Raw genomic sequence first — 13471 nt, 5'->3', positions numbered from 1 at the left:
GGGTGACAGTCACGGGATTCTGTGCAGTGTGTGCAGGGTTGAGTGCTTGGCAGGTTCAGTTTAGATGTATAGAATAATATAAAGCCATTAATCAGCTTTCTGATATCCATGGAGTCAGACCCATTCTCTCTCCCTCACCAACATCAGAGTCACCTTTGATTCCCAATAGTCCTGGCCAGGGGCTGCCAGCCCTGGGACAGGGAGGCTCAGCTGGTGGGGACAGCAGGAGCTGCTCTGGTCCATGCTGGGCACCCAAACCTCTCCCTGCAGAGCCTCAGGTGGCTGGGACACATCTCCCATCTGGGATGGTAGCAGGAACCCCTGCTCCCCATCCCCTGCTCAGTTTGGGCAGCAGGAGCCCCTGTGCCCTTCCCCTCCAGTGCCCAGCTTGTGTCCCCAGGGTCCCACAGTGCCTGGGGACTGGGGTGGCTCTGTCATCCCCCTTTGCCAGCCCTGCAGGGGTGGCAGCCCTTGGCCCAGTTGGCAGCCAGGGGCCGTGTTGCATGAGGTGTTTTCAGGGGTGCAATTAGCACAGGCTGTAATTAACCTCTCCTCCTGCTCTGGTGCCTTGCAGGATCCAGGCCAGCCCCCTGGAAACTCCTAGAACCAAGTCCTGGTGACAGCAGGGACCAAGTCCTGGTGACAGCAGGGACACTGGGTTGGTGTCAGCCCCCAGCCCCTCTGGTCCATTCCCAAACCAGGAATCCCAGAATCCCAGGAGGGTTTGCGTGGGAAGGACCTCACAGCCCATCCAGTTTCACCCCTGCCATGGCAGGGACACCTGCCACCATCCCAGGTGGCTCCAAGACCATTCCCACCTGGCTTGGGACACCCGCAGGGCTGGGGAAGTGGGGACACCCCTGTGCTGCTGCCATCCCTGGGCTCAGCCCTGACCCAGCAGCAGCAAAATCCCCTTGTGCCTCCCCTTGTGCCTCTCTGGGGTCTGCCAGTCCCCGCAGGCACACCTGGGCATTGTCACCTCTGCTGAGACCCCCAGCCCTCCCCTGGCAGGACCCAGCCTCAGCCCAGCATCTCTGCATCACTGCCCTGACACTGTGATATTTTCTGAAAAATCCCTTTTGCCAGGATCTTTTCTCCTGGGAAGCTGGGGAGCTTCAGCTTCTCCATGTTTTGCTGCTTTGGGATGTGATTTGGAGAATTGTTTACCCAGCATGTGAATTGATTTTAATTAATGGCCAATCACAGGTCCAGCTGTGTAGGGGCTCTGGTCAGTCACAAGATTTTATTATTCATTCCTTTCTTAACAGGATTTTATTGTTCATTCCTTTCTAGCCTTCTGATGTCTCCTTTCTATTCTTTTAGTGTAGTTTTAGTATATAATTTTCTTTTAATATAATATAACATCATAAATTAATAAATCAGCCTTCTGAAAGATTCTCATCTCTCACCTCATCCTGGGGACCCTCAAACACCACCCCAGTTCCCTCCCACCCTGGAGGTGACAGAGCTGTCCCCAGGCTCTGGCCAGGCTGGAGGGTGCCCCAGTTTGACCAGTAACCCCGGGGTTACGTCCAGCAGGGCTGTTGCAATGCCCATTGCTTCACCCTCCCATTCCTCTCATTATTCTCATGTTTAAGCAAAGATTGGGTCACATCCCGAGCCCACCCTTCCTGCCCTGCCCATTCCAGGTGACTCCTCACTCCTCCTCCCCATTCTGTGTCCCTGGGGGGCCTTTGGGCACCATCTGCTCTCCCATCCATCCCAGCTCTTCTTTTGGATGCCTCCTTCAGTCCTTCCCTGTCACAGCCATCTTTTATGGAAAATCCTTTCCTTAGGATTGTTCCTCCTCAGAAGCTGAGAGGCCTCAGGAACAAAATGTAAACAATGGTTATCTGCTGCTGTGGAATGCAACAGGTGCATCTGTGATTGGTCTCATGTGGTTGTTTCTAATTAATGGCCAATCACAGCCAGCTGGCTCAGAGCCACAAACCTTTGTTATCATTCTTTCTTTTTCTATTCTTAGCTAGCCTTCTGATGAAATCCTTCCTTCTATTCTTTTAGTATAGTTTTAATGTAATATATATCATAAAATAATAAATCAGCCTTCTGAAACATGGAGTCAGATCCTCATCTCTTCCCTCAACTTAAGACCTCTGTGAACATGGTTACAACAAGTCAAGGCACATCCCATCCCCAATATTGGTAATACCAATACAGAAGGTTTCCAGCTCCTTTGGAGATGGATTTCCCAGGAATTCAGCCCCATGGATGGCTCACTTGTCCATGCAAACCACATGTGGTTGTTTCTAATTAATGGCCAATCACAGTCAGCTGGCTCAGACTCTGTCCGAGACACAAGCCTTTGTTATCATTCCTTCTTTTTCTATTCTTAGACAGCCTTCTGATGAAATCCTTTCTTCTCTTCTTTTAGTATAGTTCTATATATATATATATAATATGTCATATATTATATTATATTATATTATATTATATTATATTATATTATATTATATCCTAAAATAATAAATCAGCCTTCTGAAACATGGAGTCAGATCCTCGTCTCTTCCCTCATCCTCAGACCCCTGTGAACACGGTCACAGCTCCCAGCTGGAGGAGCTGCACCTTCCTGCTGGAACCCACCTGATCCTCCTGCTCCACATCTGGGAGCTCCTCCAGGGGCCAGGCTGGGGAGGATTTGCTCATTGCAGAGCTCAGGGAAGGGAAATCCTGCCTTCCACCGGGCAGAGGAGGGGCAGGGCAGTCCAAGGAGGGGTTTAAGGTTCTTTTCTGCATCCTCAGAGCTCCAGACCGCCGGCTCTGAGGCCTCCTGCCAGGGAAAGGCCTGGAGCCCCCCAGGGCACAGAAAGGCTGGGGGGTGGCACGGGCAGGGGACAGCTCCCATGTTTTGCGGAGAAAAGAAGAAACTTCACAACTTTGTAAAAGTTGTAAAGCCCGGTATGCTTTTATTACGATGCGCACCGGACGCAAGCCCCCAAAAAGGCATGCGTGCCTCTGAAGACCTCGGGTCTTCTTTTATCCCCTTTCTAAATGCATATGCATACAGTTTCACAATAAGTTCATACATATTCATTCCGCGTGACATTTAGCACCAGTTCTTCTTTATCAAAGGAATTTCTAAGTCGGGGGCAAATCGACTTTGTGGTCTTTTCTGTTCTTCTTTCTCTGTCTCCTTGCTGTCTCGGCATGCGAGTTTTTCCTTCAGCTTTGGCCTCACAGACTTTTCACCTTTCTTAGACACTTCACCTAATTCAGAATGGATCTTTACTCTGTCTCACCCAACGCCCAAAGCCTCCTCTGCCCCTTCCTCCTGCTCCCGGGGAGCTCAGGGGTCACTGAATGCTGGGGAACTCTGGGATTTCCATTTCAGGCTGCTCTCCCCACCACAGCCCCCCCAAAAATCCAGCTCTGGAGATTCAGCACTGCCCCAGTACCCCCTTACACCCACAGACTTGATAGGAAGCCCCCAGACCTGACAGACCCCCCAGCACCCCCTCAGCACCCCAGGCTCAGATAGACCCCCCCAAGACCTCCCCTCAGCACTCCCAGGCCTGCCATACCCCCCCAAATCTGACAGATCCCCCCAGACCTGATAGACCCCCAGCACCCCCTCACTCCCCCAAGACCTCACAGACCCCCCCAGACCTGAGAGACCCCCCCAGCACTGGCTCAGCACCCCAGGCTCTGATAGACCCCCAGCACCCCCTCACCCCCCAGACCTGAGAGACCCCCCTAGACCTGACGGAGCCCCCCAAGACCTCACAGACCCCCCCAGGGCTCCTCTCAGCCCCCCCAGGCCCTGCCAGACCCCCCCACACAGCTCTGGGCTCCCCCAGCCCCGAGGGAGCCCCTGCACCCGGGCACGGAGCCACCAGCCCATTACAGATTACACATGCAATTAATGTAATTACAGATGCTTAATTAGCGACAGCAGGGTGCTCTCTTAACAAAGCACAATAATGACAGGGGATGCTGTGCTGGGAGCTGGAGGGACAAATGGAGGTGGGGACCGTCCTCTGTCCCACCCCCGGGGACAGCACGGCCTGGAGGGGACTGGGGTGACACCGGGGCTGGGACAGCCCTGCCGGGAGGCTCAGAGGGGAAACCATCCCAAAAGCCAAAACCCCAAAAGCACAGGAATGGTGGAGCATCCATCTGGGATCTTTGGGGTCCAGGGAGGCAGAGCTCAGAGCCCCCTCTGCTGCTCCATGGTGTAAAACTCTGTGGGGTGGGATGGGATGAGATAATGAGATGGAACATTATTGGGATTGGATAGGACATTGATGGGATGGGACATTAGTGGGATGGGATGGGACTATGGGATGGAACATTATTGGGGTGGGATCCATGGGATGGGATCCATGGGATGGGATAATGGGATGGGATAATGGGATGGGATAATGGGATGGGACATTATTGGGATGGGATAATGGGATGGGACATTATTGGGATGGGATCCATAGGATGGGATGGGATAATGGGATGGAACATTATTGGGATGGGACATTATTGGGATGGGATAATGGGATGGGACTTTATTGGGATAGGATGGGATAATGAGATGGGATAATGGGACGGGATAGGACATTATTGGGATGGGGTCCATAGGATGGGGTGGAATGGGAAAATTGGATGGGACATTATTGGGATGGGATAATGGGGTGGGAATGGGACATTATTGGGATGGGATGGGATTATGGGATGGGACATTATTGAGATGGGATGGGGTGGGATGGTATCCATGGGATGGGATAATGGGATAGGATGGGATCCATAGGATCCATGAGGTGGGATGGGACGGGACAGGACATTATTGGGATGGGATGGGACATTATTGGGATGGGGCATTATTGGGATGGGATGAGACAGGACAGGATGGAATGGGGAAAGGCAGCAGGGAAGCTCAGCCTGGGGTGATGGAAGCCCGAGGGACAGCTGCCCTGTGGGGGCCATGGGGACAGTGTCAGTGTCCCCGGGCTGTCCTTACCCTCTGCTGGGGGCACACCGGGTCCCACGGTGCCGGTGGCGCTGGGGGGCGGCGGGGGGGGCACAGCTCTGCCAGAGAGGAGCAGCGACAGCTCAGTGACCATGGATGGTGTCCCTGGAGGCGCTGCCACACCGGGATGGCACCAACCCCCTGGCACTCACCGCCCTTCCTCGGGTGAGGAGCGCAGGAACAGCACGGGGGGCGGGCGGGGAGGGGTCCAGGGCAGGTAGTGATGGTGGAAAACCACAGCCTCCTCTTCCTCCTCATCCTCATCCTGCCAAGGCCCTGCCAGCGCCTGGGGAGGTGGACAGAGGCAGGGCTGGGCCGGGGATCCCAAAGCGCCACTGGCCGGTGTGGTAAATAGGTAAATAGGTATAATGCCAAGAAAGAAAGGGAGAGGAGGGGCTCCACACCCCCCTTTCCTGCAGATGTTCAAGGACAGGAAAAAGCAAGAGATAACAGTTACTAAAAATTAACAGAAAGAAGGGAAAATCTGGTTGGGTCCCAGGAAAATGCCAGCTATAAGAGATTTATTGCTTTGATGCTTAAATATAATATTATGTTAATCTTGGCTTGGTGCGCATGTGTAAGCCAAGGGTGAATTAAAGGACATCGAGGAAGAGGAGAGGCCTTCATCAAAAACGACCCCCAAAGACTTGTGTGACCACCAAAACGAGTGGTGGCACATGCGTGGTAAATGTGGTGATGAGGGTGGAGGTAGAAGTGTGATGAATCGAAAATGGGAGGAGATGGCATTGACACATGGCATATAAGGGGGGAATCTTCACTTGGCAAGCTCGTACATGATGTGGCAAGGGTCCAAGAGCACCCCGTACCGCACGGTTATCTTTTGCTTATGTGCTATTATTGGAACCAAATTATGTCTTATTTTCATGAAATTATATTGTCAATATTTCAAGTGTATCCAATTTTATATATTTTCTAAACTATTCAATTAAAATTGCTGCTACCTCTAATATTATTTTGTCGCAGACATCTTTTTATGAAAATCCTTTTCTTAGGATTTTTCTTCCTGAGAAGCTGGGAGGCCTCAGGAACAAAATGTAAACAATGGTTATCTCCTGCTGTGGAATGCAACCGGCCCATCTTGGATGTTTAGAATTAATGGCCAACCACAGCCCAGCTGGCTTGGACTCTCTGTCCAAGACACAAACCTTTATTATTCATTCTTTTCTATTCTTAGCTTAGCTAGCCTTCTGAGATGAAATTTTTCCTTCCATTTTTTTTAGTATAGTTTTAGTGTAATGTATATCATAAAATAATAAATCAAGCCTTCTGAACATGGAGTCAACATTCTCATCTCTTCCCTCACCTGAATACCCCTGTGAACACCGTCACATTATTTGTTTTTTTTAATGATGGAATAATTGGGCAAACATAACACCGGGATCACACCCAGCTGCTTCTGCTGGCTGGGTTCAGTCCCAACAAAGCCCCAGGGGGACACGGGGGGTGGCAGCCCCACAGATGGGACCAAACCCCATGGGAAGAGCCCTTTGATCTGTGTGAGACAGTCTGAGCAGGGTCCAGTCCTGGCCAGCCCAGCCCTGGTGGCACTGGGAGGGCAGGGCTGGGTGCCAGGAGGTGCCAGCTGGCAGCGAGCTCAGCAGCTGCCACAGCCCAGCCCTGCCCCAAAAGCTGCATTGTTCTCCCCGAGGAGATGAAATGTTGTGGTTTGAGATGGATTTTTAAATGGCAGCCCCTGCAGAGCTCTTGATGGGTTTGCCTGTGTTTCCAGAGGGTCCCAGCTGGGCAGAGCTCTGCCCAAGGCCTGGCTGCTGTCTGAGCTGTCAGAGCTGGGCTCCAAACAAAGCCCCAAAACACCAAAGGCCTGCTCTGAGCTGGGCTGGGACCACCCAGGTGCTGCCCCCAGAGGGTCCCAAAGCAGGACGTGGTGACCCTGAACAGCCCTGGCAGTCTCTCTGCTCCCTCTTTGTTCCCTATGCCCCCTCTTTGGTCCTTTTTCCCCCTCTTTGGTCCCTCTGCCCCATCTTTGGTCTCTCTGTCCTTTCCTTGGTCCCTCTGCCCCAAATTTGGTCCCTTTGCCCCCTCCTTGGTCCTTCTGCCCCCTCCTTGGTCCCTTTGCCCCACTTTTGGTCCCTTTGCCCCATTTTTGCTCCCTTTGCCTCCTCTTTGTCCCCTCTGCCCCATCTTTGGTCCCTCTACCCCTTCTTTGGTCCCTTTGGCCCCTCTTTGGTCCCTCTGTCCTCTCCTTGGTCCCTCTGCCCCAAATTGGTCCCTTTGCCTCCTCCTTGGTCCCTTTTACCCTCTTTGGTCCTTCTGTCCCCTCTTTGCCCGCTCTTTGCCCCCTCTGCCCCCTCTTTGCTCCCTCCACCCCATCTTTAGTCCCTTTGCCCCCTCTTTGGTCCCTCTGCGCCCCGAGCCTCACCTGGGCTGGGGCTGTCCCTGCCCCGAGGGGCATCAGAGCTGCCATGGCCAGGCCGTGCATCAGCAGCTGGTGCATTTGGGAGCCTTGGATCATCATCAGCTCCATCAAACCTGCCCGAGGATGGGAGATTGCGCATCAGAGAGGGAGCAGAGGGACCAGGGCCTGGGATCAGTGCCCGGGAGGGGGCGGCCCCAAGGCTCCTCCCTGTTCCCAAGCAGTGGGAGCACAGCCAGCCTTCCCCTACCCCGCTTTGGAAGCCTCATGTGGTGTTTAAAAATTATTTTGCTTGGCTAAAGCTTGAAAATTGCCACATTTGAGGTTTTTCTTCCTTGCTGGCTCATGTGGGGGAGCTGAGCAGGGACAGCAGGGACAGGGGCTGTGGTCAGTGGTTAATGGGGCTGGAGGGACCAGATTTTCCTCCCATTCTGGGCAGAGTTTCTGCAGCCCTGGCAGTGCCCAGGGCCTTGGGGAGCAGAGCACCAGGTTCAGAGCATGCCAGGCTCAGCCCTGCTCTGGGCATGAGGGGCAGTGCTGGGGAAGATGAAACAGGAAAGCCTTACAAATATGATTGCCTGGCAAAAGATATTGAGAATATGGAAACTATAACGAAATTGAAATGAAAGCAAGCTTTGAGATCCCTCAGTTACTGAACAACTGGAAAACAATGGTGTGGCCAGCTGAAGGTAATCCCCTTTTGATGGAACAACACCCTCTGCTTGCAGACAGGCCCAAGGGTCAGAGCAGACCCTACAGCTTGGCAGAAGGGGCCCAAAGAGGAGTTTTTAGGGTTTAAAATGTAGCACAGTATGGTAATGTAATGATTCTTATAGGCTGTATGGAAATGCTGTAGTATTTGTATCTTGTACTAGATTGGTTAGTGAGAATCGGAATATTCAACACAGAAGAAGATTTATTGTATTGGAACGGGAACTTTGCTGTCTTTGCTCTTACCTCTTTTACTCTTGCCTCTTAGCTCTTACTTTTCTATGCTCTTAGCTCTTTTACTTTCTCACCCTCTTACTCTCTCACCCTCTCACCCTCTCTCCCCCTCTCTTCTCTCAGCCTGCTCTGAGCTGTGTTTGGCAGCTCCCAGCAGGGCCCTGCACCCAGGCCCTTTGCAATAAATCCCAAGTTCCACAACCTGGCTTCAGAGACCTCTCATTTCCGTCCATCCCGAACCTCCTACCTCCTGATGTTCTTACAGAGCTGGGGGTGAGCCCAGGACCCCAATCCCCACTTCTGGGATCCAGGGAGGAGCAGGGTGTGGACGCTCAGTGCCCCCTCAGCTCCTGCCTGCTCCCTGTCCCCTTGGCTGGAGGCCACACTGGGGGTGTGAGGCTGCTGAGGCCCATCCACACAGAGAAAACCCCAAATCTGCCTCTGCACCCCAGAAGAACACCCCCATTTTCTGCAGGTGTGAAATTCCCATGGAAAATTCTTATACACCTGCTGGAATCCCCTGAGATCCTGCTGGCTTCATCCACCCTGAGCAGCTGTGGCTGCCCCTGGATCCCTGGCAGTGCCCAAGGCCAGGTCTCGGAGCACCCTGGGACAGTGGAAGGTGTCCCTGCCATGGCAGGGGTGAAACTGGATGGGTTTAAGGTCCCTTCCAATCCAAACCATTCTGGGATTCCCTGGAGTACAAAAGGATTTGGACCACCCCATAAAGGCTCAGAGCCAGATCCCCAGAGGCTCCAGAGGTGCCAGGCTGGCTCCCAGGACACAGGAGGTGGCTGTCCCTGCAGGCAGGGGCACCCCAGCACCTCTGCTGAGCAGGGAGCACCCCAGGGACTGAACTGGGGTGGGACACGGGGTGCTGGCAGCTCTGGGTGGGTCCACCCATCCCACCGGGGCCAGTCTGGCTCTGTTTACTCCACACTGATTTGCAGCGTCCTTTCTCCTATGATTTTTAAGGATTTTCCTTGGATTTTTAAGGGGGAAGCTCCACCTTCCCCCTCCCCACAACACAAGGTGATTCTGCCTGGGGTGTATCCCCAGTTATGACAGCTCTTTGTCCCTGCTGTCCCTGGTCACTACAGCCACTGTCCCTGCTGTCCCCAGCGATGACAGCCCCCTGGCCCTACTGTCCCTGATGTCCTCATTGACCCCAGCCCCTGTCCCTGCTGTCCCCAGCCCCCTGTCCCTGTTGTCCCTGCTGTCCCTGCTGTCCCCAGTCCTCTGTCCCTGCTATCCCTGGTGTCACCACAGCCCCTGGCCCTGCTGCCAGCCCCCCCCCCCCCCGAGCCCAGATTTCAGCCTGGGGGCACCCGGGTGGGTGAAGCCCCTCCAGGCAGGGGCACAGCCCAGGGCTCCAGCCCCTCTCAATCCCACCTTGCAGTTCCAGGAGCCTGTCTGTCACACCCCGGTGTTCCCTGGGGATGGATGGATGCCAGCAGGAAATGGGCGTTTGGAGAACAAAAACAACTGAATTTTGAAAACCCCCCCAAAAACAAACAAACAAACAAAAACACACCACCAAAAAAATCCACAACAAAAACAAAAAAACAACAACAGCAACAACAAAAAAGACCAGAAAAAACCAAACCAAACGAAACAAAAAAACCCACCAAAAAACAAACAAAAAACCCCCAGAAAACACCTAAAAACCCCAAAAAACAACAAAAAAACCACAACAAAAACAAAAAAATCCACAACAAAAAACAAACAGAAAAAAACCCAAAAACCCCACAAAAAAACACCAAAAAAACCACAAAAAACCAAGCAAAAAAAACCAAAACAAAAAAGCCCCAAAAACAAAAAAAACCCCTAAACAAACAAAAACAACCAAAAACCCCAGAAAACAACAAAAAAACCCACAAAAAACCCACAAAAAAACCACCAAAAAACCTAGAAAAAAAACAAAACAAAAAAACACAAAAAACCCCAAAACAAACAACAAAAAAAAAATCAACAAAAACCCTCCCCTCCCCCCCCCCCCAAAAAAATCAACAGAACAACCAAAAAAACCCCAAAACCCAAAAACTGTTTCCCGGGAGCATCTTGGAGCCCAGAGTTGGTAAAAGCCGCAAAATTCTCAGCCGGTGGGGCTGAACGCCCACCCGAGGACCCAAGGATGGATGGACACGGCTGAGTGTGGCTCTGCCCGCTGCTCTCCCCCGGGAAGGGCCCGATCTGGGATCTGGGATCAGGAGCGGCTGAGCCCGGCCCGGTTCGGCTCTGCCCTGCCCGGTTCTGTCCCCACGAACCTGGCCCGGTTCGGCTCTGCCCAACCCCCCGGCTGAGCCCGGCCCGGTTCGGCTCTGCCCTGCCCGGTTCTGTCCCCACAAACCCGGCCCGGTTCGGCTCTGCTCTCCCCGGTTCTGTCCCCACGAACCTGGCCGGGCGGGCGGGGGTCCCGCGGGGGCGGCGCCGGGCCCGGGCAGCGGCTGCAGGATCAGCACCGGGCACCGGGAATGCTCCGGGAACGCTCCGGGCTGCGATCCCGGGGCGCGGGGCTGCGAGGGAGGAGGGGAGGGAACACAGGGATTGTGAATTCAAAGGTTAATGCGGAGTCCTGGCAGCGGGACACGGCTGGGGACAAGGGGGACACGGCTGGGGACAGGCGGGACCGGGACCGGGGTGGTGACGGGGAGGAGAGGGGACGGGGCTGGGGGCGGGACAGGAGGGACAGAGGAAACAGGGCTGGCAGGACAGAGGGGACAGGGATAGTGGGAGGATGGAGGGGACTGGGATGGGGGCAGGATGGAGGGGACATGGCCTGGGGCAGGACAAGGATGGTGGCAGGACTGGGGGACAGGGGTGGCAGGAAGGAGGGACTGGGACGGTGACAGGACAGAGGGGACGGGGCTGGGGGCAGGACAAAGGGGACAAGGGTGGTGGCAGGACAGAGGGACAGGGATGGGGGCAGGACAGAGGGGACAGAGGTGGCAGGACGGGGGGACAGGGTTGGTGGCACTACAGAGGGAATGGAGGCGGTGGTAGGACAGGGCTGGTGGCAGGACAGGAGTGGTGGTAGGACGGAGGGGATGATGGTGGCAGGACAGAGGGGACAAGGATGGCCGGACAGGGGGGATGGTGGTGGCTGGACAGAGAGGACGGGGCTTGGGGTGGGACAGAGGGGACTGGGATGGTGGCAGGACAGAGGGACAGGGGTGGGGGCAGGACAGAGGGGACACGTTTGGGGACAGGCAGGATCGGGACAGTGATGGTGCCAGGACAGAGGGGACAGGGGTGGTGGCAGGACAGGGGGGACAGAGGGGACAAGACAGGGGGGACAGGGATGGCAGGACAGAGGGGACTTGGATGGTAGTAGGATGGAAAGGACAGGGATGATGGCAGGACAGAAGGGACATGGCTGAGGGCAGGACAGAGAGGACTGGGATGGGGGCAGGACAGAGGGGACGGAGGTGGTGGCAGGATGGAGGGGACGGGGCTAGGGACAGGACAGAGGGACAGGGATGGTGACGGGACAGGGAGGACAGAGGCGATAGGGGTGGGGACAGGACAGGGGCGACACGTCTGGGGACAGGCGGGATCGGGACTGCGATGGTGGCAGGACAGAGGGGGCAGGGGCGGTGGCAGGACGAGCAGGTGGCCCAGGGGAGCAGGACGGGAGCCCTGGAGATGGGAATTCTCTCTCCCTTGGTTTTCCAGGGACAGCGCCCTCCCATCTTGGGTCACTCCCAGACCCGTAGTGTCCCCACCCCTGGGGACAGGACCCGGGCACCTTTCGGGGTCTGCGGGGCACTTGCAAAGCCCGTAGCCCACCCAAAGCCCCGAGCCCACCCAAAGCCCCTCTCCCAGCCCCTCTCTACCCCTATCCCATCAATCCCGAGGCAGGAGCGCTCCGGGCTCACCCCAAGGACGGGGGTCCCTGCCCGGGGGTGCCCCCAGAGCCCGCGGGGGTCCCGGGCCTCTCCCCGCTCCATGGCTCGGGATCGTCTCCAGGGCTCCGGGCAAACAAACCCGGCCCAGGGAGGCTGGGCCGTGCCAGGAATGTCCCGGGCGGCTCCTCCCGGCGGGAAATGCCCGGGAAAGGCCCTGTGGACACCGGCCCGGGCTGTTCTGGGTCCCCACGGGCTGGGCCTGTCCCCGAGTGTGACAGCGATCACAGGGGTGCCAGCATGAAGAGACGAGGATCTGACTCCATGTTTCAAAAGGCTGACTTATTATTGTGAAAAATTCTTGTATTTTATGATTGGCTTTTCACAAATATATGTGTTGTGTTAGAAAGTAATGCTGTGTTAATTCTCTTAAGTACTGTGTTAAATATAGTTTTAGGTTATAAAAATTGTTAAAATAGAAACTACGCTGTGTAGGATATTTTTTTTTAAAGAAAGAACTCACAGTGAGATAGCAGCCACAGGACACCTGAATCTTTCAGAGAAAAGGAATTTATTGCTCCATTATCAGAACAAACGAACTTCTTCCTGCCTCTTGGCGCTGATAGGATTTGGAGGAAGAAGTTGGCCATGACCAGACAGAATCCTGTATTTGAATGGAATTTATGCATCATGTATGAGGTGTATGAATATGCAACAAGCTATTGCTTTTAAGGGTAAATCCTTTGTTAATGGGTGTCCTTTTTCCAGCTCCTGCTGCCCAGAAAAGGTACCCGGAAGTCAGTAACTCTTCGTTTTTATTGTCTCATATTATCCTAATTCAAATTTTGCAAATTATTGTTGTTCTAATTGTATTACTATTTTCATAAGCATTTTATTACTGTTAAACTTTTAAAATTTTAAAAACAAGTGATTGGCGTTTTTCACATTATTTTATGATATATATTCTATTAAAACTATACTGAAGCATAGAAGAAATGCTGGGGAACAAATATCTCCCAAAACTCTCATTCTGCCCCAGAACAGCACTGGAGACCCCCCCAAATTCCCCCTCCAGCCCCCAAATCCCCTCCTCCCCCCGAGCCCGGCTGCCTCAGCCCCTCCCTTGGCTCCAGTCCGGGCTATTTTCTGCTTGATTGGGTTTTTCTCTGTGTTCCTGATTTTCCCGACCCCCCCTGGATTGCTTTTCTGCCTTTTGTTAGAATCCTAAATTCCCATTATTTGCCCGTTTAATTACCGTGCTGCTTCCTGCCCGTTTTGGCAGAGCCGGGCTGGGCTGATCCCGATCTTATC

At 54.0% G+C, this 13471-nt stretch overlaps 1 protein-coding gene across 1 annotated transcript; it reads right to left on the bottom strand.

Annotated features, from left to right (window-relative positions):
* Window positions 1-3922: 3922 nt before the first annotated feature.
* On the bottom strand, window positions 3923-12265 carry PRR29 (proline rich 29). The gene is made up of 6 exons (XM_054281414.1): window positions 12152-12265; window positions 10711-10831; window positions 7377-7486; window positions 5150-5261; window positions 4967-5089; window positions 3923-4200 (listed from the first exon to the last, which is right to left on the bottom strand). Exons 1-6 carry the CDS (start codon window positions 12263-12265, stop codon window positions 4166-4168), a joined length of 615 nt encoding a protein of 204 aa, XP_054137389.1. The 3' UTR covers window positions 3923-4165.
* Window positions 12266-13471: the final 1206 nt, after the last annotated feature.

This window comes from Melozone crissalis, unplaced genomic scaffold, assembly GCF_028551555.1.
Source record: "Melozone crissalis strain CALT ecotype California unplaced genomic scaffold, PUWL_Pcris_2 ptg000032l_1, whole genome shotgun sequence".
In the NCBI taxonomy this organism is placed as follows: Eukaryota; Metazoa; Chordata; class Aves; order Passeriformes; family Passerellidae; genus Melozone; species Melozone crissalis.
The sequence above is the reverse complement of the archived record's forward strand: the minus strand, read 5'-3'. Positions and strand labels throughout refer to the sequence as shown.

What these genes read in the sequence shown, in the direction of transcription:
- PRR29 (XM_054281414.1), bottom strand. Translation starts at nt 12,265, where the DNA reads ATGGAGCGGGGAGAGGCCCGGGACCCCCGCGGGCTCTGGGGGCACCCC. An exon ending in TCGGGATTGATGGGATAGGG is followed by an intron (nt 10,832 to 12,151) that starts GTAGAGAGGGGC and finishes CCTCCCTCGCAG; the next exon opens with CCCCGCGCCCCGGGATCGCA. An exon ending in CAGGGACAGCCCCAGCCCAG is followed by an intron (nt 5,262 to 7,376) that starts GTGAGGCTCGGG and finishes CCACCTCCCCAG; the next exon opens with GCGCTGGCAGGGCCTTGGCA.